At 36.2% G+C, this 11,129-nt stretch overlaps 1 protein-coding gene and 1 long non-coding RNA gene across 3 annotated transcripts; one reads left to right on the forward strand and one right to left on the reverse strand.

The window, feature by feature from the left end:
* The first annotated feature begins 8,165 nt into the window (after positions 1-8,165).
* LOC108333542 (uncharacterized) lies at positions 8,166-9,695 on the forward strand. Its single transcript, XR_001832565.2, has 2 exons — positions 8,166-8,632; positions 9,104-9,695. It is a non-coding gene; the product is annotated as an uncharacterized LOC108333542 (long non-coding RNA).
* Positions 9,049-10,278, reverse strand: LOC108333541 (protein ANTI-SILENCING 1-like). Of its 2 annotated transcripts, XM_017569006.2 has the most exons (3): positions 9,702-10,278; positions 9,507-9,623; positions 9,049-9,401 (listed from the first exon to the last, which is right to left on the reverse strand). In XM_017569006.2, exons 1-3 carry the CDS (start codon positions 9,795-9,797, stop codon positions 9,336-9,338), a joined length of 279 nt encoding a protein of 92 aa, XP_017424495.2. In that variant the 5' UTR covers positions 9,798-10,278; the 3' UTR covers positions 9,049-9,335. The 2 variants fall into 2 exon arrangements, with proteins under 2 accessions (XP_017424495.2, XP_017424494.2); XM_017569005.2 differs by having other exon boundaries at positions 9,049-9,623; positions 9,702-10,276.
* Positions 10,279-11,129: the final 851 nt, after the last annotated feature.

The following is an 11,129-nucleotide window of genomic DNA, read 5'->3' on the forward strand; positions in this document are numbered from 1 at the left end:
CTTCCTGATTAAACACTTATAGTGTTTAATCCTTTCAACTGTTCAAGTTTAAATTTTCAGTTTCTGTTGGTCCTGAATGACTGTAATTTCATACACGTCGTATTCTGACTGTTCTCTATATTTGAATGATGACGTCTTTATTATGTAATATTTGTTATTATATAATCGGGATGTTACATTAATGGTATCAGAGCAGTTCATCCTTAGGATGACCTTTGTGTTGTGGGTTTGCCGTGTCTTCTCTGTGTAGACTTGAGTGTAGATGGTATGATTTACCATTTCTTTCAAGTCTATATTGTGAGATGTGTATCTGACTAGAAGTTTTAAGAACAGAAAACGTTTTGATAAGAGTAATGGGGGTGCACACTCATGACTTTTATCGTAGATGATTTTCCTTTCTTAATTCTGAAGGTTTGAGGTGAGAAAGAGTTAGAGTTTCAGTGTTGTTTCCCTTAGAAATTCCTGTCTTGTTTTTGTTTTGTGGTAGTGTTATGTGCTCTATAGTAGTATTGGAATGCATATTCGAGGACGACTTGAGTTGTATACCTTTATTGGAATTGGGTTAAGCCTTTGAGACAAGTTCTTGCCTTGAAGATAGGAGATTGAAGACTAAAAAGTTAAGCTTCGGAGGGCTAGTGAAGATATTAGAGTTTGGAAGTAATGTTATGGATGAAGAAAATTTCAAGAAAACAAAGTCAGAAGGTCAGATACCGTGTATTCCACAAGAAGAGTTGGGTTTGAAGGTTAGAATAAGATGAACTTTGGGTAAGCATGGGCGTGACAAAGTTTGAGAGATCAGTTTAGTTCAGTGTATCAGTAACGTCAGAGGTTAGAAGAAAGGAAAGTGTTGGTGAGCGACAGAGTAACATTGGGTGAGATTTGTAACATGGACCAATGTATCGGCAGTTATTGGAAATCTGAATAAGAGAAGTGATAGATGGTTTGAAGTTTAAATTAAGAAAGAAATAAGTGGGCCACGGGAAATCGTTATCTTGATAGGGAGTAGAAGAAGAAGGGTTTGAGGAGCAGTGTGTAAAGCATAGAACGGATTTAAGGAGGGTGTAATAGAAGCCGGATCTCCAAGTTGAGGGAACATGAAGTGTATGAGGAGAATTGGAGTATTATAGGACTGTGAGTTGAATAATCAAATGGAGTGGTTAAGCATGAATCGCAATTGGATAATGCATAGTCAAGTTTAGAAGAATGTTTCAAGATTAGTGCTCCGTATAGAATAAGTGTTTGATTATTGGCTGAGATTAGAGATTTCAAATGTTGAAGGAAAGAGTACATTAGAATGTCAGTTTGGTAAGAAAGTATAAGGTCAGAGAATTAAGGGCACAGTGGATGAAGAAAGGAGAAAATGGGTTTTAGAACAGATGATAAAGGGTGGTTGTAGTATAAGTTGCTAAAGAGGGTATCGAGAATGATCAGAGGAGTTTGGGTTGGTTGAGATGTTTAGAGTTATGAAGTTGCATGCTGTGTTAAAGTTAATTTTCTTTGGGTATAGTTTTATGGTGATGTTCAGTGTTCGGTTGAATTTGATCAAGAGAGAAGGGGATGTTGAATGATAGATTGCAGAAGGCAGTAAGTTAGTAAGTTCAGTTAAGGTCGGAGGATTGGTGTTGTTGGTTAAGAGTATCTTGAGGTTAGAGGATTAAAGATAGGGTTTGTATTTTGATGACTCCGAGTTGAAGAGGACAATTCTTGAAGAAGAAGGTTTTAAGTTAATCTGGGTGGGATGAGTGCAAGAAGAATTATGAGTGTTGTGGCGTTTGTGGAGTTAATCTAAGGGCTCAAGTTTGAAGTTTATTTGGAGTGGTTTCTTGACAGGGAAGGAGAACGAAGGTGGTGCATCAAGTATAGTTGAGCGAAAGGTGGAAGCAAGTGTTATGAGAATTCTAGATGTCTGTAAATTGCAAAGGAAGAAGAGATGACGTTGTTCTTTCGTAAGTTTGAGGTATGATTCAAGAGGGGTTTGTTGTTTCAAACTAGTTCTCTAGTGCTTTATAGTCTTTAAAAGAAGCTTCGTATTTCAAGAAGAAAAGGCACCGGTTATATATCAATTGCGGATCAAATTAGAAAGTGAAAAAAAAAAAAAAAAAGGGGTGTGAGAATCAAAAGAGGTTAGCACGAATATGTGAAAAAGAGAAGATAAATCGTTATGAGGTAAGGGTTTTGATTGGTTTTCTGCAACAAGTATGGCATTTTATAACTTGGAAAAAAGTGGAATTCACTTTGGAGTGGGGTCTTAGGCGACACCAGTGTTCGAAATTTTTGAGTGGTTCCTGTTTAAGTCGTGCAGTGCAAGAGGAAGATGAAGATTGAGTTAGAGCAATAATATTTTGGACTCAGTATAACTATAGGGAGAACTACAAGGTTGAAGAATCGCAGAAGAGAAATAGAGGGCATGTTAGTATAGTCAAGTATAAGTTTTAAATCAGAAGTGATTTTGGGCATGGTCGCTTTATGGAGAAGAAAACAGTGTTGAGGAAATGGAATGACAAGGCTATTATGCAAGGGAAGAGTTTTCAGAGTTTTGGTAAGGTCATAGAAGTTCTGAGACAGGTTCTTCGAGGGTGGTCATTTGCTGATCACAGTTGTCAGGAAGGAAGTGTTCTTTTAAATAAATTGGTGAGTAAGGAAGTATAAGGATCAGAGTAGCGCAGCAGATGATGGTGAGCATGTTATTGTCAGTAATAGGTATGCATGAAGAGCTTTCAAAATTGTGGATTAGTGGTTTGTGAGGGACGAGTTCTTTGAAAGAATATTGGTATTGTTAGGATCTTAAGTGAAAATTCGAAGGAGATGATCAAGTTTTATCAACAAGTGGATGATTCAGAGTCAAGTTTAGTTGGATGTTTCAAGATTAATAGTTCACGCAGAAGAAAGGTTTGAGCATAGGCTAAGATGAAAGGTTTCAAATGATGAAGACAAGGTATGTCTCTGTCGATCAGTGTCTGGAGGCAAGACCTCCTGGAAGATGATAGTGCTTCTTAGTGTTATTACCTATGGAACCGATTCAAGTTTCAGATCTTGCGGCGCAGGAGAATCGGAGTGTGAAGCTTGTGATTGTGAATGACTTCTTAAGATGTTTTTCCTGAAGAAGTTTCTGGTTTACCTCCTTCACGTGAGCATGAAGATCACCTAAGGTCAGTGTTTGAGGTTGAGAGTGTGCAAGTGAGAAAGGAATTGTCAGTTGAAGTGCAACAAGTAAGGATTGAGGAGAGTCAGACCAAACAACATAAAGGGAAGACTATTAGACTAGTCAAAGTTATCTCGGACAGTAGAATAGGCAACTCTATCTAATAGTTAGAGGACAATATGAGATAGACGTATCTCAACTTATGTTGGTAAGCTTAATTTTCGAGGACGAAAATTTTGTTGTTGGGGAGAATGTAAGGACCGAATGTCCTTTTTATTTTAAAAAGAGGAAAGTGGTGGAGGAAGGGAGGAAAGTTCCTGGAAGTGGAAGGGAGCGGCTGTAAGGACCGAGTTTCATTTTAAAAGAAGAAGGGAGGCACGTTCCTGGAAAGGGGGAAAGAGGTGGCTGCACGTTGAGAAAATGGAGGGGCTCCCTGTCTGCAGAGTGGTGCAGCTGATGGTTTGGTAGGTCTTCCCACTTTGAAGTGCTCCAACCACTAAGGAACACCATCATCTCCATCATCAATAGGCACAGCACTAAGGAAGGAAGGGAGAAGCTGGGAGTGCACGGGTTCTACTTCTTAAAGAGAAGAGTTGGTAGATTCAAGGAGTTGGAAGGAGATCCGCACACTACATTTCTAGATTCAAGAAAGTCTTCAAGAGGTAAGGGGAGTTGGATTTTCTGGATGTTGATAGTGGTTGCATGAGTAGGATGCTGGGAAATTGTGGTTGTATGTATGGTTGGACTGAAATTGATGTGTTGATTCATGTATGTAATCTTGTATGTTTTAGAATTGAAGGAAATTGGAATTTCATAGTTTTTTTGTCATTTGGAGAGGAAGTGAGATAGTGATTTTGAGTATTTGGGGTCTAGAGTGTTATTGAGCCTTGGGAACAGTTTCACCCACTGTATTGTGACTTGTTAGAACCATCAAATTGATCAAAATAGGTGTAAAGTGGTAGAATTGGATTTTGGATATCTAAGTTGTGAAAATTGGTATTTTATGGTTGAATTTGAGTATGAATCCCTTAAGAATTGAATATGGAACGTTTGTAATCAATTAGATAAGTTCAATCTAGTATAAAACATGAATTTAGGGTGTTAGAAGTTAATAAAAAGGGTTGAAAATGGTAAAACGAGGTTCTGGCCTCAAATCTGCAGAATTCTGCATTCTGCAGAATTCTCGCCCGGGCGCCCCTGTCGCGCCCAGGCGCCCCAGCCTCTGGAAATGCCGCGCCCAGCATCTCGCGCCCGAGCGCGAGATGCAGCGGAGCGCGTTCGTTCGAGCTGAATTGGACGTTCGTCCAATTTGCTCGACCAAGAGTTCGGCCTTTATTCTAAGTCGAGCGTTCGGTCTTTTCTTCTGTTGAGCGTTCGTCCTTAAGTTGTATGTTGAGCGTTCGTCCTTAAGTTGTATGTTGAGTGTTCGTCCTTAAGTTGTATGTTGAGCGTTCGTCCTTAAGTTGTATGTTGAGCGTTCGTCCTTAAGTTGTATGTTGAGCGTTCGTCCTTAAGTTGTATGTTGAGCGTTCGTCCTTAAGTTTTATGTTGAGCGTTCGTCCTTAGTTTTCGTTGAGCGTTCGTGCTTGGCTTTGGTGAGCGTTCGTTCTTGGCTTTGTGAGCGTTCGTCCTTGGTTTGGTGAGCGTTCGTCATTAGCTTTGTGATCGTTCGTCCTTAAGTAGTTATGTGAGCGTTCGTCCTTGGTTTGGTGAGCGTTCGTCATTAGCTTTGTGATCGTTCGTCCTTAAGTAGTTATGTGAGCGTTCGTCCTTGGTTTGGTGAGCGTTCGTCCTTGGCTTTGTGAGCGTTCGTCCTTGTATTTGTGAGCGTTCGTCCAAACAGTGATATAGTGACCGTTCGACCAAACAGTGATATAGTTGAGCGTTCGTCCAAATAGTTGGCGTTCGTCCAAATAGTTGAGCGTTCGTCCAAATTGTTGAGCGTTCGTTCTGGTGAGTGTAGCGTTCGGTTTTAATCTTTGAGCGTTCGTCCTGGATATAGAAGTGTAGCGTTCGTCCTTCAGTTTGAGTGAGCGTTCGTCCAATAGTGTCCAGTGAATAGTGATCGTTCATTCCAACAGTATTCATTTTGAGTGAGGTGTTCGGTTTAAGCGTTCGACCTTTATTTGATATTATAAGTTATGAATCTTGAGCGTTCGGTCCTAATTGGATAAATCTTAAGTTTGAAATCTCTGAACGTTCGGTCTTATTAGCGATTAATGACGTTCGTCCAAAGAGTGTTAGCGTTCGTTCAGATAGCGTCCGTCCAGAAGTATTGTCAAAATGGTTTAGATGACGTTCGTCCAATGAATTATGGTGACGTTCGGCCAAGTGGTGTTCGGCCTAGTGTTTGAAAAGGGCGCTCGTCCAGTGACATTCATTCCACAAGTGTTTGGATGAATAGTGTTCGGATGAATAGTGTTTGGATGAATAGTGTTTTGATGAATAGTGTTCGGATGAATAGTATTAGGTTCGAAGTTGATTTTTTTACTAGAATTGAATTATGTGAATAAATGTTTGCAATGTATATTGTAATATGAATCATGTGAAAGTATGTGAATGCATGGTAGATGCTAATTTTCTGAGATAATATGATAGATTATTGTGATCATCTGATGTAAATGTTGAAATCTGAGAATTTTGTGTGGAATATATGTAGTGATGTGAGCTATGAGAAAATATGAGAATGTATGAAATATGATAAATTACTGTGATTATATGATGGGAATGATGAATTTGAGTATGATTCGGAAATCTCAAGGAGAGATGGATGAAAGTGGTTATGGGGAATATCGTGGTTGTTTCTGTATAATTGTAGGGGCTTCGAAATGGTATGTCTATCCCTACACTCAAAACATTATTCACACTCAAGTAGAGAAGAATAATGTCAGTGGTGAGAGTAGAGGGAGATCCTCGTCTATAGTCTTTGAATTTAGACATAGGCAGCTTGGGGGATTTATATTGCTAGCGTTAGAGAAAGACCAGCAGAGCTAGCAAGTGTAGAGACGACCAATAGTTCGACAATTATACAAAAATCCGGATGAGTCGTGTGAGTATGTAGATTGTGGTTTAATAAGCATGCCTAAGTATTTCTGTATTTAAATCTATGTATGATGACGTGAATTAACTGTACTAGGAGATAACATGTTTTTTTTATATCTAGCTCACCCTTGCATTGTTTTGTTATGTGCTGTTTGGGTATGTTTCTTTGGCGATGATCATCCACTTGGATGGGAGCAGACGTTGTTGAAGAGGTTTCCCTTAAAGCAAGAGCTGGAGGTTGCTGATGTTGCGGAGTAGTCTTCGTAGAGCTTCCTGATTAAACACTTATAGTGTTTAATCCTTTCAACTGTTCAAGTTTAAATTTTCAGTTTCTGTTGGTCCTGAATGACTGTAATTTCATACACGTCGTATTCTGACTGTTCTCTATATTTGAATGATGACGTCTTTATTATGTAATATTTGTTATTATATAATCGGGATGTTACATGAGACTTAGACTCACATGACACAATATTAATAAAATATGAGTCCAATCGCATAAGAGACTGACAATACTTTTTATTTAAAACCTTAAAACAAAAATAAATATGTTATATGTTGTTCTATCTTTTATTTTTATCTAAATTTAAATTCATACTCGAAATTCAAACAAATAATAATTATATTTTTAAAGATTTTGATTGACCATAGACGAATTTTCATTGGCTGAGACGTGAACATGTATCAAAATCAAACTTGCAAGGTTTTGATTTCTCCGAAAGGGTTGAATTTTGTACACTTGGAAATATGAACAAACAGAAAATGGTTGTAGTCAGAGGTTTACTACCACTCGCCAACTTTTGTCACTTTCCGACAGTCCAAATTAACAAAAAACGAGGTTGACTAAGAATATTCCGAACGTTCAAATTTCTTTTGTTGAACATGAAAAGTGAATTAAAAACATTGGAATTAAATTAGAGAATGCATTGGACCTCTTGATTCTGTGATGAAGATGGTTGTGAGAATGTGTGATGTGGAGGAACCAACGTGGCATGATAAAACCTGAAATTGATGAAAGGGTCTTATTGACTGTGTCATGCAAGTTGGTAGCAAGAAATAGTGACAGAAGATGCTACTGCATCTGTGTAATAATCACCTCTAATGGATGATCGAGAAAGACTGGTTGGGATAAAAAAAACAATCTGCGATTCTTTCTAAAACTTTAGGACCATAATAATAATAATAATAGGACAGTGACCTTAAATATTTAATGGTTATGTATGTTTTCTTAAAGAAGACAAAATAAAATTATTTTTTCCTAAAAATGATTATTTAATACGTTCTATTGTATTTTTTAATCTTACAATATGGTTTTTCATGAAAAGAGATGATTAATAATTTTTAACAAGCTTCTGAAAATTCATAACAAAAACAGAGTTGGGGAACTGAAGGAATAGACTTATTTGCCCTTGTCGAAAGGCTGAAACCTTTTCAATCGGGTATTATTGTTTGCAACTCATTTTAGTTTTTTCTTCCACAAAATATATATTTTTTATGAAGTAAATATCTTTTTAATTCCTTAATTTTTAGTAAAAATTAAAATTAGTTTTTTTTTTCAAAAATTTGAACTAATTTAGACCTTGAATTTTAAAAACGTGTAGATTTAATTTTTTTAATCAAATTTTATTAAATTTATCTAATGTTTAAAATATATTTCAAGATAATATTTGAAGTATTTACACTCTTTACATATTTTTTCTATACGTTTTAAACTTCATAAAATTTGATTAAAAGAATTAAATTCACATGTTTCTACTATTGAGAGACTAATCTAGATTAAAGTTTTAAAGAATAACTAATTTTAATTTTCATTAAATTAAGGGATAAATTTTTTTTTATCAGTTTAGGAAAATTAATTTCCATTACGTATCAAATAATGAAAACTAGTTTGTGTCGTGTATCATTGCATCATTTATAACGTGAAAACCAGCTTGCAAGGCTATTTCTTTTTGAAACTCAACAATCTCAGTTTACACTTGTTTTAAATTCTAAACCTAATCATTTATAATATGTAACCCTTTTCTGGAAATGAAAGGAAATAAAATTCTAAGTTGGGTAATCCAAAATGAAGATTTGATATTTTGGATTAGCTTTTCCAAAAAGGTAGAGTGATATTAGGATAGAGTGCCCATTTTGTCAAAGTTTATAAACTTTCAGGCTCTGCACTCCATCAATTGGTGTAGTATGTTCCCGAAAACAAGATCTAGAAATTCACATACTTAATGGGGTGCGAGAAGAAATTTATGGAGTGTAGAAAGAAACAGCCCAACGTGTAACTAAGCTTATATCGAGGGCCCAAATAAATTCGAATGTGAAAGGGTTGAATGTACCTTGCATTTTAGGAAGGAAAGTGGTACGAGTGGAAGGCGAGGACGGCGTCTGCATCAATATTCAGTATTTAGCTGTTCAAAAGATGAGATTGAAGAGGTTAAAGTAACTACAAACAAGGTAAAAACCTCACACTCAATATCCTCTTATGTACACTGATTTCCGTGTGTTATTAATAATATATACTTAGTAATTTGTACAGATAATCATGTTTCTAACAGTATCTGCATTCCCTCCTGATCCTTTCTTGTGTACTGATTCAACCGATTGACTTTAGTAATAGAGAAATGTGAAGAAAATAAACCATGATTTAACTAATTCGATTGCATGAAAAAGATTGAATTGTAAATCTTTTGGTAAAAAGAAATTGGGTTAGATAACAGGGAATATATTTGAGCAGAAATAGGAAATGTAAAATACTGTATTGAAGGCGAAAATTTCAATATTGAAATAGTTGCATATTTACATTTCTTCCATTCTCTTTCCCAGACAAGAACAAGAAAGCCTTGATTGAAAGGATAATTTCTACTACTGTATTAAGAAAATTCTGCATGTATTCACACAAAGTTGTTCAAAATACAATGTATACAGTGAGCACAAAACTTGACACCAGTTGAGACATTGGAGTGGAAGCCACAAAGGTTGGTCCCTGGTGCGAACAAAACAGGTGGAGAAGTCGAGAAGATGCATCCATCCTAACTACAATTCTCCTTGTATATGAGGAAACAGAACCTAAACAGGCCCCTAAAAATTGGGTTAGATTGCTATTGATTAACAAAAAAGTTGGAAAGCAAAATTCTTTCGGAGTACGATTTGAGAATGACTAGTCAGAAAAATTCCTGTCCATTTTAAGCTTGCTCTTCACTTCTTGTATCTCCTTCATTTGTCGCTGCAAGGCAAAGAAAATATGTGAAAGCAGCCACAGGAATAGGCGTATAAGATAGTATGCGATGCATTGGCGATACGCAGGAAATAATTCTTCACAATGCTGCACCTGATATAGTGCATTCCAACATGCATTAAACTTAGCATAATGCAGTAACCATTCAATAGACATCGGGTACTCTATTGTATTGGGCTGAGAGCAATGAGATGTTGATACTGCATTTCTCTGTAAAGGCAGGAAACACGCAATTTAAAACTTCTTTTCTTGTATAGGTAAATGAATGAATTATGTGAGTAAGGTTACCATCTCCTGGTTTTGCCTTTGAAGCGCAGGTCTGTCAATGACCAAATGGCCAGGGAATTTTTTCTTCTTGTCAGGCTCACGGAGAATTCCCTTCATGGCAGCGATAATCCTGTAGAAAATCTATGAACAGTACATACTATGCACTATAAAATGACTTGGAAGATCGACTTTGAGGAAACAAGGGGGGTTTTGCTTAAGAGCAAGACGATAAATGCATTATTGCAATTTTAGCAAGAAATGGGTGATATGAACATAAGTAAAATTGGTCAAAGATGGAGTTTAAATATCTGGAATCAATTACACAAAAATGATAGAGAAATTAAAGAAGATAGTTAGTATGGAGAGAGGCATGAAGAGTTATTTGAAGTTCCAAAGTAACAGACTCTAATGCAATTTTTATCATCCAACTATTCTATAAGGTAGTAAATGTTGGACTTGTTAACATGGGAGAAATTTGAGAGGAGTACTTATGAAAGTGCTAAGAGAAATGTGTGGTCACACAAGACTTGGATCTCATGGTAAATAATATTCTTGAAACTCTGATTTTTAAAGCAAACCAAATGGCATTTTGTGATTCATAAAGTTGTCCTCACGTAGTAGTGAGATAAGGGCTTTGTTGTTATTATTGTGTGTCTGTATATGTTTGTGTGTAGATAGATAGATATAGATAAATAATGGAAAGTTTAAAAAGTTATAAAAAATCAAAGCCATCCAGTAACATATGGTACACGTATGGTTTTCCATAATTTAATACTTACCCCAAGATCAATTATAAAATGTTGTAAGGTAAACCTTTGGTTCAAAATCCCTGCTTTTGTTTTTTATTTCTTTGTGAAGAAATATAAACTTAGCCGCTATTCTGTGGAGATTTACCATTAGGATATCAACGAAGTAGAACCTATTACGTGGTGTACAACTATCAACATAACTGCCCGTGACCTGGAAATAATGATTATTGCATAAATTGGATATTAAATCCATTCAGCTGCAAGCTTAAGGATCTAGCATGACATATCAATATCGATTTGTGTATCTTTACCATGAATAATTTGAATACACATTCAAGTACATCAGGAAGCATATGCAGCACCTTCCGGGATTGCTCAACAATAATGCAGCTAGTGGGCAGAGTTTCCTATTTGCTAAATATTCAACCTCATAATATAATTTTTCATGAGGTTGAAGGTGTTAGCTTACCTAGATGAAAGTTCTTAAACAGGCAAAATTATCACTGAAAGGATACATGAAACTTAGGAGAGTAATTCAGCATCAAAAATAAAAATAAGAGATGCAATACCTCCCTTCTCCAAGACTAAGGAATCTTCTGTTTAACTCGGATATTGCAGATTCAGCTTCACCTTTTGTTTTAAAAATAACAAATGCTCTACCTGTCAGTAGATGAGAGAACACAATAAATGGAGGATCTAA

This window comes from Vigna angularis, chromosome 11 (genome assembly GCF_016808095.1).
Source record: "Vigna angularis cultivar LongXiaoDou No.4 chromosome 11, ASM1680809v1, whole genome shotgun sequence".
Classification (NCBI taxonomy): Eukaryota; Viridiplantae; Streptophyta; class Magnoliopsida; order Fabales; family Fabaceae; genus Vigna; species Vigna angularis.

Bases quoted from the DNA above. Each gene is read 5' to 3' on its own strand.
- LOC108333541 (XM_017569005.2), bottom strand. From the start codon at position 9,797: ATGAAGGGAATTCTCCGTGAGCCTGACAAGAAGAAAAAATTCCCTGGC. The intron at 9,624-9,701 runs GTAACCTTACTC...CTGCCTTTACAG, and splicing joins AAAGGCAAAACCAGGAGATG to AGAAATGCAGTATCAACATC.